The sequence below is a fragment of the Nematostella vectensis genome, chromosome 6 (assembly GCF_932526225.1).
Source record: "Nematostella vectensis chromosome 6, jaNemVect1.1, whole genome shotgun sequence".
Classification (NCBI taxonomy): domain Eukaryota; kingdom Metazoa; phylum Cnidaria; class Anthozoa; order Actiniaria; family Edwardsiidae; genus Nematostella; species Nematostella vectensis.
The window spans coordinates 15,299,884-15,317,272 of NC_064039.1; the positions used below are offsets into that span (position 1 = coordinate 15,299,884).

The 17,389-nt window shown below is 41.7% G+C and overlaps 2 protein-coding genes across 3 annotated transcripts; both read left to right on the forward strand.

Moving 5' to 3' along the window:
• Positions 1-284: 284 nt before the first annotated feature.
• On the forward strand, positions 285-2,492 carry LOC125567993 (eukaryotic translation initiation factor 3 subunit A-like). Its single transcript, XM_048729202.1, has 2 exons — positions 285-443; positions 1,212-2,492. The coding sequence occupies exons 1-2, from the start codon at positions 371-373 to the stop codon at positions 2,255-2,257; spliced, it is 1,119 nt and encodes a 372-aa protein (XP_048585159.1). The 5' UTR covers positions 285-370; the 3' UTR covers positions 2,258-2,492.
• An 8,290-nt stretch (positions 2,493-10,782) lies between these two features.
• On the forward strand, positions 10,783-15,391 carry LOC5515095 (myotrophin). 2 transcript variants are annotated; one of them, XM_032384819.2, is made up of 6 exons: positions 10,807-11,010; positions 11,416-11,529; positions 13,280-13,363; positions 14,415-14,519; positions 14,925-14,966; positions 15,246-15,391. In XM_032384819.2, the coding sequence occupies exons 1-6, from the start codon at positions 10,912-10,914 to the stop codon at positions 15,246-15,248; spliced, it is 447 nt and encodes a 148-aa protein (XP_032240710.1). In that variant the 5' UTR covers positions 10,807-10,911; the 3' UTR covers positions 15,249-15,391. The 2 variants fall into 2 exon arrangements, with proteins under 2 accessions (XP_001635291.1, XP_032240710.1); XM_001635241.3 differs by lacking the exon at positions 14,925-14,966 and having other exon boundaries at positions 10,783-11,010.
• The last annotated feature ends 1,998 nt before the right edge of the window (positions 15,392-17,389 follow it).

Below are 17,389 nucleotides of genomic sequence, written 5' to 3' on the forward strand. Positions count from 1 at the left end.
GCATTAAGAGAATTACTTAAATTACAGAAATAAAATCCTCCGCAATCTCAAGTCTAACATTGGCATAGATAAGAGTTTTGTTTAAGTGCTTTATAATCAAATCAAAAGGCTCTTAAGTTTGGAGAAAGTCTCCAAAAGACAATGCACAAAAGAGGCCGCCTTTTCTTACCAAACAAAAACACATTTTAGCGCTTTCGATCTTGACACTAAATCTTTTTTTGTAAAGATTATAAGCAGCTCATGGTGCTTAGCTTGCTCTTAAAATTGCTCATTTGTAGTATCTGAAAGACACCTTTATTGATGACAAGACAAGTATAAATAGGCTGATCTATTAAGGACTGGCCACAGTCAGAAGTGGGCGGCGAACACTATGGATGTATCGGCGACAGCAAGTTTTCTTCTTGTGCTTTTAGCAGTGGACGCTGCCTTTGGACATGATACTGGTGAGTGCAATTTGTATTATTTATAGAAGCATCTCTATTCGAATACTACGGTCTTAGCACAGAACACGCGTTTTTTCTTTAGAGAAATTCTACCCGGCCTAATTGTTTTTCGATTGCACGCACTAGTAAAATAGAAATGAGTGGGATGTGAAGAAAACCATTTTTCTTTTGGTATTTTCTTGTTTCGTAGAGAAATAATATCGTATCGTATCTAGGAAAAAGAAAGTTTAATTAAAAATATATTATACTGGCAGGATGAGCACTAATTACATTTGACAATTTGCGAGACGACATGATTACAGTGCTGGACAAAGACTAAGCACACAACCTTAGACTAACGAGATCAATAAAAGAATCGTAAACCTCTTGTTTGCATGGCTCTGAATTTCATAGGAGCAAATGTAGATGACCCAAAAAGTACTAATTCTGTCGTGGGTAAATCTTGATATGATATAATTTCTTATAAATTATAAACAATGCACCAAAAAAATTTTGAGCTCAAAGCATTCCCAAAAAGATGATACATTTTGCTGCAAACTTTAGGGGCAGTTTTTGAAGATTTGGGTCATATTACAATCTAACATTCCCATCAGCCGGTGTGGGCTTCCTTACGTCAAATGTCTATCTGCCGGGATAAAAACAAGCGGCCATTTCCATATGCCCATTACCAACTCTATCTACAACAAGAAGAAGCTGCTTCTAACCTCAAACAATTTTTTTAATATCTTGAAAGAGATTCATTATCATTTTGGGTTTATTTAACTTTAGCGTCGTCACAAATAAAGAGAGACTCAGCCCCACCACAATGGAAACGAGACTCAGCCCCGCCACAATGGAAACGAGACTCAGCCCCGCCACAATGGAAACGAGACTCAGCCCCACCACAATGGAAACGAGACTCAGCCCCGCCACAGTGGAAACGAGACTCAGCTCCTCCACAATGGAAACGAGACTCAGCCCCGCCACAATGGAAACGAGACTCAGCCCCGCCACAATGGAAACGAGACTCAGCCGCGCCACAATGGAAACGAGACTCAGCCCCGCCACAATGGAAACGAGACTCAGCCCCGCCACAATGGAAAAGAGACTCAGCCCCGCCACAATGGAAACGAGACTCAGCCCCGCCACAATGGAAACGAGACTCAGCCCCGCCACAATGGAAACGAGACTCAGCCGCGCCACAATGGAAACGAGACTCAGCCCCGCCACAAGGGAAACGAGACTCAGCCCTGCCACAACGGAAACGAGACTCAGCCCCGCCACAATGGAAACGAGACTCAGCCCCGCCACAATGGAAACGAGACTCAGCCCCACCACAATGGAAACGAGACTCAGCCCCGCCACAATGGAAACGAGACTCAGCCCCGCCACAATGGAAACGAGACTCAGCCGCGCCACAATGGAAACGAGACTCAGCCCCGCCACAATGGAAACGAGACTCAGCTGCGCCACAATGGAAACGAGACTCAGCCCCGCCACAATGGAAACGAGACTCAGCCCTGCCACAACGAAAACGAGACTCAGCCCCGCCACAATGGAAACGAGACTCAGCCCCGCCACAATGGAAACGAGACTCAGCCCCACCACAATGGAAACGAGACTCAGCCCCGCCACAATGGAAACGAGACTCAGCCCCGCCACAATGGAAACGAGACTCAGCCCCGCCACAATGGAAACGAGACTCAGCCCCGCCACAATGGAAACGAGACTCAGCCCCGCCACAATGGAAACGAGACTCAGCCCCGCCACAATGGAAACGAGACTCAGCCCCGCCACAATGGAAACGGGAATCAGCCAAATCAAAGAGAGTTTAAGCCTTGTAGCAAAGAGACTACTCAAAGTAACAAAGAAAAAAAACGGTTGTTTGAAGTAGAGATTTTGTTAATTTGACACTTTTTCTTTTGACGGAAAATGAAAAAAAAATGACATGGCATTAGGTCTTTTTAAGAAATAACCGCCTGGGACATTTGTTTATAAAACAGTAAAGTTAACAGAATACATAGAACAGTAAATAAGCACTATAAATAATAAATATTTATATTTGGAAAATTAATCACTCAATGATGCTAATGCGATTCTAGGGGGGGGGGGCCGCGAAATCAAAAAAGTGGACCTTATTTTTCTGGGGAGGAGGGATGGTGGGTGGTGAGAGGGGAGATTTCTGATAAAAGATTTTTTATGCCCCCACCCCCTCCCAACCCACACCCCTACCCCCCTCCGGGCTAGAGCCTGCAGGAGGTGGCGGGGAGAGTTCGCAGCGTCTATAACAACTTACAATGGCAATTTATCGCGGAATTGAGTAGCAGAAAAAGGCAAATAAGATAGTGCACCGTCAAACTACTATTTTATTTTGAAGTCAAATATTTATTTTAACAAGATTTTTTTGCTCATACAAACTTTTTAATAAACTTCCTAAACTTCTGAACTCTCCGCAAAGTTTTGCGAGTTACAAGATCAAGTGTTATCAATTGACAAATCACAAAGCAAACATCCAGCCAATCAGCTCCTCAGTACCGATTCTGTACAAACGGGATTGAGTGCAGCGTCATAACTAAAAAAACAGTCAATAGATATCATGAACCGTTTAATTTTTTTTCACACGTTTACTAATTTTTATGTTTCCGTCTAATTGTTACTGTAAAATAGAAAAAAATATTGATGAGAACACAGTCCTCATGGCATTGACCCAATTGTGTTTGAGAATGACGTATCTTCCTATAAGGCCAGAGAGATAGCCAAGTGATTATAATAACATGTGAATCAAAATCTGAAAAATGTTCGTGGTACACCGCAAGCACCACTGTCCTTGTCTTGCACGACGTTAAAATTAAATATCCTCGTCTATCTGCAATACCGCGGACACTCTGCTGAGGCACTTTGCTCGATGGACTTTCTGTTTGTTCCCTAAAATCTTTACTTTCACTTTCCTTCTTATCTAGATGTTCAGCATACAAGATGTCGCATCGGTACACAGTTGTACGGAACTCATCATTCTCCATTAAGTATACAACGTACGTGTTACCAGTGTCTAGTTGTCGCACTACCTTAAAGAGAGACACGCTCTATAAGTCCTGTATCTTGTTCCGACTTTGGACTCTATTCCTTAGAAAAACTTTAGCACCAACAGGAATACTAGAATCCTCCGCCTTTGTGTCGCTCCTTGCCTGCCTACGTTTTGCCTCATTCTCGGTCCTCTCAGCGGCGAGTTTAAAAACAACCTCCTATAGTTTCTGGAGCTCAGCTACCCACTCTTCGATACATTCAGCTCTTTCGACCATGTCGACAGAGAGAACTGGCTCGCTTCTGCTGGGGGAGGGGGGGGGGGGGGGGCAAGCGTGCGAGCGAGACGCTCATGCATAGTTCTATTAAATCTTTCGCACTGGCCGTTTTTCTACAGGGTGATATGGTGACGTCCGGCCTTTGGTGGTATCGTACAAGCTGCATAGCTCCCTGATGACTGGCCTCTCGACGTTAAGTCCTTGGATCGCTATGTACTTTCTTTGGGACGCCGTACCTCACAAACCATTCTTTCACAAATGCACGTGCAACAGTAGGCGCCTTTTGATCATTGGTTGGGATTGCCTAGGTAACTTACATCCTACACATCCGTTAGTACTAGGACATTCTTAAAACCAAAACTACTGCGTTCCAATACTATATAGTCAATTTCAATAACTTTCAAGGGTCTACTCGCCGTTAGGGATCCCCTATCGGGGTGCAACCCTCGCAATTGCGGCAGTACTCAGAGACGTCGCTTACCATTCCGATCATCGCTCCCTAACAAGCGCTGTAGTTTTCTCGGCTGACAGTGCTGAGGACGTCTGACTTTAGTGAGTGTGGTATAAGGAGCTGCTTTACTTTCTTGACTGGAAGCTGGACTACGCGGTACAGGACTCCATCTGTTTCGATCATTGGGTGCCAACCTCTCAGGATCTTACGAACTGGCTTGGCTTCTCTCAAATTGCGGAGTGTAGGAGGGTGCTTTTGATCCAAGTAGTACCTGAACCTGCCAATCGCCTCGATTAACCTTCGCATAGTCGCCATATCTTCCTTCCAAACTGTTCCCTGCTAGCAGACGCCTCTTTTCTCTGTATTTCGCTGGGCTGGCGTTCGCGAGGAAAAGAGATCTTTGCCATGGTCGAAACTGTTTTCGTTGCGCATGCGTGAGCGTTTCTAAGCGACCGCATGACGTGCCAAAACCCGTACCATCGCGCGAAAGCTGTCAATATGCTTTGCATGGGTTTTGTCGCAAATTATGAATCAAACTCCGGTTGGTTCTTCTCTTCGAAAAAAGAAAACAACTGTTTGTCAAAAGAGAGAAAATTCTGGATAAAGATAAGGCTGGCTTCTTTTATAATTCGTCGCGTGATATTTTTACTGAGGAAGCCGTTTCGAATGCGGGCTTATTATCCCGCAGGGGATATACGCTTCACGCATGCGCTAGTCATTGTGGGCTCAAATAGTGGCCAGTAAACAATGAACGGCGCATGCGCTCTGGATCGTGGACGGCGGTTTGATCAATCAAAGTTTCGAACCATGGCAAAGTTCCTCGCGAACGCCAGCCCAGCTAAATACAGAGAAAAGAGGCCTCTGCTAGCAGGGAATCCAAACTGATGGTATGGTGGATATTCAATCAAGTGCAACTCCTTCCGACCTAGTTCGAGTCTTCTTCAGTAACGCATTTGCCGGTGCCATCCTATGAAAACACGCAGGGGTCCTGGTATTCTGGTGCTTTCACCTCCCAGCAATTCGAGGCTAGCGACGGACTCCTCTAGCCGAGCAGTCATCGGCTTGGCCCCATGTGCAGTCTTCCTGCTCAGGGCATCCGTATTTTGATTGGCTCAACCCGAGTTGAACTGAGTTGAGCCAAGTTGAACTGGACACCTCATCTTTTTGGCGCCCAGCTTTGCGGTCGTTTGCAGATAGTTCAACGGGTTGTTGTCAGTATATACCGTAAACTTTGCGCCAATCAGAAAATCCCCGTACTTCTGCGTCACAGCCAATGCAAAGCTAACAACTCCAGCTACAATCTCGAATAATAAGTCATATCACGTTCACTGGGCTTGAGCCCTCGACTAGCGTAGCTTAAAACTACAACTCCGCCCTCCTGCTTTTGGGACAACACCGCCCCAAGTCCCTGAAAACTAGCGTCGGTCTCCAACGTAAACTCTGCAGTGAAGCCCGGGTATCCTAAGATGGGTGCGCTAGTTAGAAGTTGCTTGAGTTTCTGAAACGATTCTTCATAATGTTGATCCCAGCGGCTTGCGATGCTGCTGGAACCGTCAAGCATAATTACCTTCCCCCTCTTCATCTTCTTGGAGTCGTCTTGTCCTCTGAGTAGAGGTTGTAGAGGTGCGGCTACTTAAGCATACTTAGGCGCAAACCGGCTATAGTACGAGGACAAGCCTGGGAAACCACGTAGCTCACGTAGATTATCTGGTCTTGACTATTCTGCAACCGCCTGCACCTTCTCTTGGTCCGCTGGTGATCATGTGACCAATATCGTGAGCCTTCGCACTGAAAAGCTGGCACTTTAAGATTCAGATTCGACAGACGTGACAGCACAACATGAAGTCAGGACAAGGTTTCTTCAAAGGTATTCCCCGAAATAAGAATGTCATCAAGGTAGATCGACAATGATTGTTAATTAATGTCGCAAAATGCCTTATCCATGAGTCTCAATAACGTAGCCGGGGCGTTACAGAGTCCAAAAGGCATCCTCGTGTACCCGTATAACAATCCAGTACCGGTCCTAAAGGCTGTCTTCTCGATGTCGGCTTCTTCAAAAGGGATTAGATGGAAACCATGGGCGAGGTCAAGACTACAAAAATTCTCCGCTCCCTTCAGGACATACGCTAGTTTAAATCTGACGCTTTCTCCTGCTGGGGTGATTACGGTGACCTTCTATGCTTTACTTGGTGGGTTCATTAGGTTTAGCACTCTATCCCCTGAATCAAAAAAGGTCAGCTATGGGTGCTCAGCATTCAGGCTTCTCAGCTAAGTCCGAACATTCTCCTCTTTGATAGCCTCCGCGAGCCGGTTCTTTAATTGTACCTTCCTCCCTTCCTTAAAAGGACTGGTCGAGTGCAACGATCCGGTCAAATATCTGGACAATTTTAAGCGAACAAGCGACTAAATCTTCCCCCTCTTGCTGTCAATAAGAGAAGAATTTCTGTTGTTATTGCGGTAGGTTATCGCCGTCCCCCAAACAAACAATCAGAAGTACTGAATAGATATCCTCAGGGTCGCGCCTGTTAGCCTCCCCCCTCCCGAGGATCTCCCGTCTCGCCTCTCCAGCCAAGTGCTCAGTCAAAAAGAGGGCCCCCTGCTTCTTAGACAACTCCTTGCTCTCACAGCTTTACCGAGCATCCTCCACCCACTCCTCTAGAGTTGGATCACCGGTTTTAGTAGACCTCTCCAGCTTTCTTGACAGGGTACATATAAAACTTGATTTTCCCACCCTGCTGACTTTCACTTTCGCTCTTAGGCTTCTCCTCTTTAATCAATTTTTTCATCTTTTTCTCTAGAGTTGTCGCAGCCTTCGCAGTCATTTCACTCTTTTGAGCGAGAACATTCTTCAAACCTTCCGGCTCGCTCCTCGATGCACTGACTTCCTCTTTAATCATTGTGTTTACTAGCAGTCAGGTGACATACCCCTTCGCATTAACAAAACATACTCACGCATCCTATAGCCACTGTCACAGAGAGGGGTCTTGGACAAAGCCTGCAACCCTGCTCGCAGCGCCATATGTGAAGTTCAGGAAAAAAATCATGTGGAAAACTAAACTCCTCCCGTTGTGTACCTGTTCGTCTTGCTCGTCCTGTTTTTGTTATTTCTGAAATTATTGTTACTATTATTGTAACTATTATTTAAGCTGAACCCGCCTAGATTAGCCTGTTCTATTAGCGGGTGAGCACATAAAAGAAACAAGGTATTTATGTACAATAAAATTGAAGTTGAAGTTGAAAAAAAAATGAAACTACATAAAGCGTTACTATAAAATACATATGAATACTGATATTGAGCTCCATAATATTCCGGTCTATAATGGGAAAAAGACTTGGAGACTTTATGTTCCATGAGCAGACAAGAACATTACGTTTCATGTAAAAATTAACACAGACCAGCGCGGCCAGGCAGGCAGACTATTCACTATTAAAATACAATAGACCGAAAAACAGTGTAACAAAGGTAATCTAATCTCCCCCTGACGTGAACGACGGTATACACAAGGCTGTTCCTGCCCCAGGGTGCTATGTCAAACTCTATGTATATAACTAAAAACAAGTATGCCATTGTGACGAAAAAGGTAACTAAAGGCCTACTTGATAGATGAAGTCAACCTAAAATGTACTTATGTGAGTCAACAATAAAGCGACAAAGCTGAATGAACCTTGCACTTGGCACACGAAGCCACGTGAATGAGAAATAAACAAGGACAAGAGACCAAAAATAACCGAGAAGAAAACAATATTGATACACGTAGAGGGGGGGGGGGGGCAGAAAGAAACGCAACGCCATTTCGATAGACTTATAAGTTTATCATTTTATTAGCTTCAACATTAAAACTTTATTTTGTCATTATTTTATCATATTTAGAAACTTTTAAGTTTATTAAAATTAAGATATAAATGACGACTTGTTTATTGTATTTATTTAGAGTTAAAAATTGGTTTGATATACTTACATGAAGAATTTAACTCGGGTCTAAAATTCACCTCGGTTGCTCGATGCTTTGTCAATCGGCAGCGCCCGCAATATTCTGAAAAATGTGCCCAAGGTAGCCCAAGATACCCTAGATTCAAAGCGGTTCGTGATGCCCTGTTTTATTGTAATCAAAGTTGAAAGGCAAACATTACACTTTTGGAAATCTGAACTTTCATATGGCTTTTCCATCGCTATTAACTCGTAAAAAATACTAAAACGATCGTAAACTCGGTATTAAATCTTCGAGCGAACCAACCAAGGTTTCGAGCGTAACAACTTCACCTACCAGCGAACTGGCTTTCGGGCGAGCCGGGTTTGAAAGATATGATATCAACGATTAGTCTTACCTCAAATTGCCCCGATAGTAATATCTGAAAAACAAGACAACACTAGAGATTGTCTAGGTTAGTCAGCATAGGGGAGGGGGGGGGGGGGGGGGGGCGCCAAATAGTGAATTAAGATTCTGTTAATACTTGTAGGTTATTTTCCTTTTGATGATTTTGTAAATATTTTGTGATGAGAGGGTCACTGTTTTGGCAGATTATTTTATATACTAAATGCCAAAGCTGACCTATGAAGACATCATTCTTAAAAACGGCACTGTGAAAAAAGTGCTCTCCTATTAACAAAGTTGACTGGTAAAAAAATTCGGTACATTGAATGTGTCCGCTTAATAGAGGTACGATTTACAAAGTTCGACTGATAAAGAAAATCGAGCCTTTGAAAACAGTCCCCCTTATCTAGAGTTTCCGCAGATTCTTTATACAAACTAGCTTGATTTTTTAGGCTATTCTTCTTCTAACAGAGAAAAGGATCGGGATGAACGCATATACAAACATGTGTTTTTATATGTCACCTTTAATATGTAAATGTAGAGGCATTTTATGCCAATGAAAGAGAGCAAATTAACACACCCCTCCCCACAAGATATCCGAGGCAAAAAAAATCTTTACCACACCCCTCCCCAAAAGATATCCAAGGCAAAAAAAAAAAAAAACTTACAAAGTCAAACAAGCAATAAACTTGAAAAACAGTAACAAAATATAAAAAGAGAGCATTTAAATCGAAAAAGAGCCTGTGACGACCGTGTGGGAAACCAATTATGTTCTATAAGCGATTTAAAAGCACACTAAGTAAGTTATTTAAAAGCACACTAGCATACACACACTGGCAATAGACTGTGCTAGCGTCCCGTCTTGGCCCGACTGGAACAATGTGCGAATGCTGATGTGCTTTTAAAGTTCACTTGTTCTAAAAGGGTTAGACCCTCGGCCTTCCGCCTGTATTCAAAATGGCGGCCTGCAAAATCGTAGTAAACACCAATTCCTGCAAGTTTACGTGGAAAGTGTCGACATACACAATTGTAAGACGACAAAAAAAAAAAAGATTTTTGAAGCGGGCTTCCAAACATAGTATGTAATGTCCTAAGAAGGAAGATTGACCGTGCGAACTAGAAAAACAAATGTTTATAAGATTGATTGATATGAATGTCATGGTAACAACAAGCAGATCGAATTTTTTTAGGAAAATCCATCATTTTTGGATCCCATCCCCCTCTATTTGGAAAGGTTCGTTCTAGCGATCCTCGGTGGACCGTTCGCTGATAGAAGACTCCAAACGCCAGATCATAATGCATCCCGGCTGGCCTCTATCTGCAGCAGCAGAGGTTAGTAAGAAAGTACACCATCAAACTACTGTTTGTTAGTGTTATAATGCAGAATATGGGAGTGTGTTAATAATAACAATCTTAATATTTTTTACTTTTATTTAACGGCCCAGCTTTAACTGAAATCAGCCTCAACTAAAAAATAAAATGTCCGTGTAACTAAATGGTAATGACTTTTATTTGAGATTGTTTTCTGCTCTGCTGTGTCGCTGTACATGATAGTGGTTGTGAGACATGACGTTGGTAGGGTCTGTCATTGCTAGCTCCACACCTGGCTCGCCTTGAATGACTCCAGTCGGTTTCTGCATTCTGTTTAACCTGATGACTGTTCACTAGTAAACTCTTAATGTCCAATTTCTATCCAAACACTTCAAAAGTTGGTGGTGCCCAGACATTCTCCTAAAAATAGACTTGTGAAAATTCGAGTGTGGTGTAGCTTTATCATCGCATAACGCAAGAGATTACCATGGTAGCCAATGTCACTATCAGTGGTTTTATAAAGAAATCTAAGGGAAAATTTATAAGTTAGCAAAAACATATTTTATTCTGAAAAATAAAACTATACAGCTTATAATATGATGTTTTAGTGTTTCTTTATTTCCCTTTTGCCTAGACAAAGGCTAACCTAGAAACGAAGGTACTGTCAAATAAAGGCTACATATGATATGCGTCCAGCGCAAGACACGCCGAGCACACACTGCTCTGAACGCGGAATCCCTCAACCGCTCAAACGTTAGAAATACCGCCTATTCTGAATCACAAAGCAATGAGAGCTTTTTGCGACCATTATTCTAGGAATTAAGACAATTATAGGACTATTACAGGAGGTGATGAATCGTGAAAATATTCGAGATAGTTACTGGGATTGACTGGAGACTGACTGAGAGGTCGGTAAGCCTGTGCCATGACTAATGCAGTATGACGAAGATAGACCAGACCAACCGCGGTGTGATTGACGGCTTATTTACCATATTGACACTAGAAGGCGTCAATAGCAAGGCGTTGTTTGGGTCCATACCCCCAGGTCGTGCCAGACGTACACATTATTTCTACACGAACGTGTTACAGAGTCGAGCCTGTATTCGCGCTTCACTATGAGTAGCCACCATTTTAAGTACGCAGAGCACGAGAACTTCTGTAGTGCCATCAAGAATGGATTTCTGCCGACTGTACAGGAACACTTACGAAAACCGGTATGTAAACACCTTTCAATTGAATTGTCATGGCCGGTCCATCCGTACACGACAGCCAACTAACAAGGCTTGCTTTTCTGTTTTTTCGAATAAGATTCAACGAGAATACTGCTGTTTCACAAAATGTGCATATTATTGCGCCATACTCGAAAGATTTATCAACATAACTCTTTTAGTTTATTTTAAAACGCTGGCAGATACTTTTTGTAGGTGACAAACACGATAGATCAAGACAATTAGATCAACGGGGATTCTTTTGCACGGTGTTATGATTCTGGTGAGCTCCTGTCTGACCCCGTTATGGAAAACAAAGTGCTTCTATTTAATTTGTAGTTACTGAGTTAAAGAAATTGTACATTTATTATTGAATAAATTATTGCTGTGATAGCACGCTTTATTTCGCAGGGCTCTGAGGTGAATATGGTTATAGACGCCGGCCGAAACGCTCTTCACCTAGCTGCAGAGGCCGGCCGGGAAAATATCCTGAGATATCTTTTGCAGCATGGGGCAAATCCACTGGTACGTCACGGCTATCAACTTAATTATGATTTCCATAGAACTCAATGGCTACACTGAATAGTAAGTGAAATATTTAAACATTGTAGTATCTAAAAACTTAAATATATTAACCGCTAGACTTGTTAAGTGGGGCTTCTTTTAAAAAAATAAGTAAAAGGACTCGGATCTTTATTAAATACAATACAACTACACTCTGTTATTGAAATACAGAAATGGTCATTTTACTTTCGCTACAGACACACGGAGTATATCTTTCCTTTGTATGTATTACATTTCAAGACAACGATCTCGACTTATTCCGGTTGTCATGACTACAGTTCTCAGCTCTGTCCATTAACTAGGCTTAATTCGACCCTTAGCAAGCCATTTCGACTACTCTTTACTTCAAGCACGGCACATGCGATAACTCTTGCTACATTTTCTCGCTCTTGGCTTTGTTAAGTGATGCGTATTTAGAAACATGTAGCAATGCTTATCTCGACTCAGCGAGGCGGTGTGTATGCTAATTACCACGTGGACAAAATAACACGCGATGAAGTTAATTTCGCTCCGGGGGCTTAAGAATTACATTGTCGGCAATAGCACTTATTAGCGCTGAATATCAAGGCTTATTAATCTATGTTCGAAGCGTTAAAAGTATCGTCCTAAATTATAAATATAGCACATGTATGGCGGTGATGTATATGTCAACAGATTAATAAAATCCAACCTTACAAAGAAGGGCTGTACCATGCATCGATACCAATAAATAACGAAACAGATAACTTCAGGGGGGAAGCCAATCACCCTTCGATACAACGTCTTCATGGCAAAGGCAGGGAAGTCGCGATACCACTCATATATGACCACGGAATACAGAATAGATCTAAATTGTTGTTTTTTGTTGGGAGAAAAACACCAAGATAACTCCTAAAGAGATAGGACTTTTGTTCCAATACGGATTGGTTTTGTTTAGTTTTTAAATTAATGTTTACATGAGTTAATTGCCTATAGCAAGCCAATTCGGTAATGAGGGGACAAAGGTGGTACGTGCGTCGGATGACAACACATGAAACAGGAAATAATGGATACAAAAAAAATAAAAATGTAAATATATAGGATTATAAATAAAAAGGATAACGATGATGGGAAATCATCGACGCACACGGCAAGGACGCTCATAGCAGGGTTAGCTTGCAGGGTTAACAGCCTGAGGCACGCAGCGCAAGGAGAAAGGAATTAACATGTGATGGAGGATATTTCAGTTGGTGGAGTTTGCGTATTGCGCTCCTAGTAGCGTAACGGAAGTGTTTGCTTGGAGAAATCCGCCGGGAAACAGATCTTCACTTACAGATTGTTAATTCTATATAACACAGACATGTCTTGGACTATTCTACGATGCTCTAGCGATTTTCCAAACTTCCCCCTACGCTATTGTCTACTGACCCACAAGACCCCCTAAAGACCCCCACCCTAACACGTCTTTTGAAAGATTAAGCACCTTGTTTAAGGAATTTAAGGGTACTTCAATATTTTTTTACATATGTTATACAAATATCTGATATTTAAGAAAGGAAAAGACGTCTATGTTCCTAGAGCCTAAATGAAAAAATAAGGCAAAGCTCAGATGAACACCATGCTGCAATAAGTTGAAAATATCCTATAACATAATTGAGTTCATGGATGTATAGAGTCTCAAAACCTAATAATTCAGTTTAAAATTGATTTCGTTAGGGAGAATTTGCTTATTATTACGGTGTTTTATCCGCAGGTTGAAGACGACACAGGTGTCTCACCTCTTCTGATCGCAATCTGGCACGGCGACGTCACGTGCGTCAAGGTCCTTCTGGAATTTGTAAGTGTGACGTTCCTGATATCTTATTATTGTCTCGACCTAATCAATGCTGTGCTGATAATCTCATATCAGGACGTGACATCGAACTAATTTGTCAACAAATTTGCTTCATCGTGGCGATTGTCCTTTTATTTCCTAATAAGGAAATAAAAATCGCTAAAAAAAATCAAACTTGAAAAATCAAATTATAATCCCCTCGTAATGTGAGATTGTACATTATTGGAAGAGCAGCGCCCAGTTGCGAAAATTAGTCTCCAAGTGACGAACTCAATCGTCTGCTTATACACCTATTTCAAATAATGTTGTTCTCGTAGAATCCATGCGTCGGAGCCCGCCGTGCTTCACGAGTCTTGAATAAAAAGGCAAATAAGCGTAAAAAAAGTAAATTTGGTCATCAAGAGGTCATTCGAAGTCGAACATTCGCACGGATTTCAGAAACCATATTTCAGCCCATTTATACGCTACCCATGAAGCACTGCGGGCTACGACGCACGGTTTTCGAGTGTATCGTTATTTGAAATAGGTGTATAAGGGAAGTGTTTTTTCTAATTCTAGCCTTATTAGGAAGAGCGAGAATATGGATGTCATTAATTATTGTGAAGATATATCTTAACGAAAAAGAATTTGGCCATATTCATTAGGCGGGATAGATAAAAATAATTATATAGAAATATGTTATTATAAGTAACGTAATGGGGCGCTTATTCAAAGCATCCATTTTTCTGATATAATTTAAGGGGGAAATTGCCAGCTTTTATAATATAATTTTCATATAATTTGCGCTCATATGGATATAGGTGAATAAAGTGAAGGTGGATAATTACTAGACCCGTTACTTATCCAAAATGTATAGAATAAATGTATGGTTTGGCAAAATTATGTAACACATCCCCTAAGAACTCAGCGACTAAGCTACAAAGAACAGTGCCACGCCTTCTGCTTCAGCGTAATCTTTTTAACAAAAACCTTATCGGCTATTTAACACTGATAAACTTAATAAGCTAGCGTTTTACTTTGAGGTGGATCCAGATCTATCCGCTTATGCTTACAGGGAGCCGACCCGACAGGCAAGTCACCTGATGACGAAACGTACGTAGAGTGCGCCAAGGAGAACCCCGAGATTCAGGCCCTCATAAAGAAGGCTATCAAGGAATGGGTAAGACATGTTGCGCCTTTCGCATTCTCTTCCCTTGCATTCTCACATTAAATATCCTTTTCCAGGCGCGTACACCCTTCCCCCCCCCCCCCCCCCCCCCCCTTAGCGGCCAAAAATGGTTCATTTCTTATTTAGGAATCTTCAAATAATATGTTTTTCCATATGATTCCTATGACTACGCAACCCCCCACCCCCCCCCCCCACCCCTCCCTCAAACAATCCTGGGAACGCATCTGTTTTCTTCCCTTGCATTCTCACGTCAAGCATCGTAATCATCCTTATCCTTGAATTCTTCTGCAAAATTTCCTTTCCGTTAAAAGTTTCAAGTCTTCATTCAGACACAACAGCTGAGTCCTTATTCTAAACCTTTCTGCATGGCACTCTAACTTTCCCCTCTCGTTGTAGAAGCGCATAGTTACTCGTCCAACTGTGTTTGGGCAGAAGAAGGTTAGTCTTGCAACAGGCGATACAAGCTGTCTTAAAACTTGCTTTACGCGAAACCTAGCAGGAATGTCACCTATCATCATCACATATCAAACCAAGACGCAACCGACACTCTTTCTCTTTGCCTATGTCGTTTTTGGTGTAAAGTTTAGCAAGTGCGGTCCGAACACCCTTAAACGCCACCTTAAATAAACCCCAAAAATAATCAAATCACTGTGATACAGGTGTAGAACGCTTCCTTCATGCTCAACGGTTCTTTTTGTCTTTATTTGTATTCTGCAGTGAGTCCCATATGAAGCGCGTGTACAGATGTAGGGAGAGTTGGCGATCTCTAGATGACTTGGGCAGATCTTGATGTACCTTATGTCTTTATGTTATTTCTAGACATTCTCGATTTCAATAAAGTATACCAAATAATTAAACGAAAAGTCTTGTTTGCGTTTTTTTGTATGTTCTGCACTGAAACTTCTGTTGATAATAAGCAATAAATCCAGTTTCGAATTCAACTATGCCCGCTAGAAGACAAACTAAGGTCGCATGTGTATCACCCATAAATATAATAACAACCATGAATGTAATAATACGTCGTCCATAAATGTAATAAACAATCAACAATAAATAGTAACACGTCGCCCATAAATGTTATAACTTGTAATTTAGACTCATAGAAACATCATTAGACAACCAAACTTCCCAGATGTCATGTAGGTGTTAAGGGGAGTGCTATGCATGACGTCACCGATGACGTCACTGAAACAGCAATACTCATATCTAATCATAGAAACATCATTAGGCGGTCTAACTTGGCAGATGCCATGTAGGTGTCAAGGGGGATGCAACGATATGGCGTCTTGGCATGAGGCCATCGATGACAGCACTAAAAACGGCAATACTCATATCTTATCATAGAAACATCATTGGGCGGTCTAACTTGGCAGATGCCATGTAGGTGTCAAGGGGGGTGCAACGATATGGCGTCTTGGCATGAGGCCATCGATGACATCACTAATAACGGCAATACTCATACCTTATCATAGAAACATCATTGGGCGGTCTAACATGGCAGATGCCATGTAGGTGTCAAGGGGGGTGCAACGATATGGCGTCTTGGAATAAGGCCATCGATGACATCACTAAAAACGGCAATACTCATACCTTATCATAGAAACATCATTGGGCGGTCTAACATGGCAGATGCCATGTAGGTGTCAAGGAGGGTGCAACGATATGGCGTCTTGGCATAAGGCCATCGATGACATCACTAATAACGGCAATACTCATAACTTATCATAGAAACATCATTGGGCGGTCTAACATGGCAGATGCCATGTAGGTGTCAAGGAGGGTGCAACGATATGGCGTCTTGGCATAAGGCCATCGCTGACGTCTCTTAAAACGGCAATGCTCATATCTCATCATAGAAGCACCATAAAGGTTATAATAAGACTTCCTCTAAGTGTCGTTCTAGTAACAAAGGATAACAGCATATTCAAGTTGGTTTATCGAAAATTTCCCTAATTTCCATACTTTACAAATAGTGAATTCAACGAGTTTGCTGTTCCGCCGCCAAGGAAATAGAAATGTTATCAAACTTTGCAAACATCACAAAAAAAGTTCGTCGTGTATATCTAATACATGACACGGCCAAATAGTTTGAAGTTCCGATCGCTGTAAGAAAAAGACATAAGTTATGATTGACTCGGTGGTTGGCGACTTGGGAAACAATGTCGAATCTTTTCATTGGTCTAAGGGTAATTTTAATTTCTTTAAAGAAATTGATGTCATAGGAATTGGCACAATTTAGAAAAGCTAAGTGGAGTAAAAATTCACATTATTTATGCCTGATAAAATTATAAGAAATCGATTATTTGATTTACTTAAAAACCTCATCTGGGCTGGCTTATGACTGAAGAGGCGCGGAACCAAATTAGCTAACAAGAGAATTGTTGCGCTCAATAATTAATAGCCACGGATCCAGAGAAAAATGCTGACCAGTTGACTAAAAGCAGCGCTGAACACTGCCGCCCAAACTAACAGAATTAGTCAATGCAGCTCATTCTTAAGCCTGGTTTCCATTTGATCTCTAATGAATTAAATGGACAGCGATCGTGTGCGATTACACGGAAACCCAGCTAACTCTGACCGTTTTCACCTATACGTAAACATATGTAAAAAGGCCTGAATAACAGTATAAACTTATGTTTTACATTTTTACGCAAAAGTTAGAGCTTTCTTTTTAAGTTACATCCTTGTTTTTTTCTTATTTTAAGCAGAATTTAAAAACAGAAAGATATAGAAAATAAAATGATAACGCGTATGCTTTGTTTTGAGTACTCTACCACTTTGACTAGCTTTTTATGCCTCAAAATTTACAAATTCTTCACAACAATGGTTGAAATCAAATAAAACATCACATTTTCGAAATT

Bases quoted from the DNA above. Each gene is read 5' to 3' on its own strand.
- LOC125567993 (XM_048729202.1), top strand. From the start codon at position 371: ATGGATGTATCGGCGACAGCAAGTTTTCTTCTTGTGCTTTTAGCAGTG. The intron at 444-1,211 runs GTGAGTGCAATT...ATTTAACTTTAG, and splicing joins TGCCTTTGGACATGATACTG to CGTCGTCACAAATAAAGAGA.
- LOC5515095 (XM_032384819.2), top strand. From the start codon at position 10,912: ATGAGTAGCCACCATTTTAAGTACGCAGAGCACGAGAACTTCTGTAGT. The intron at 11,011-11,415 runs GTATGTAAACAC...TTTATTTCGCAG, and splicing joins AGGAACACTTACGAAAACCG to GGCTCTGAGGTGAATATGGT. The intron at 14,520-14,924 runs GTAAGACATGTT...CTCTCGTTGTAG, and splicing joins AGAAGGCTATCAAGGAATGG to AAGCGCATAGTTACTCGTCC.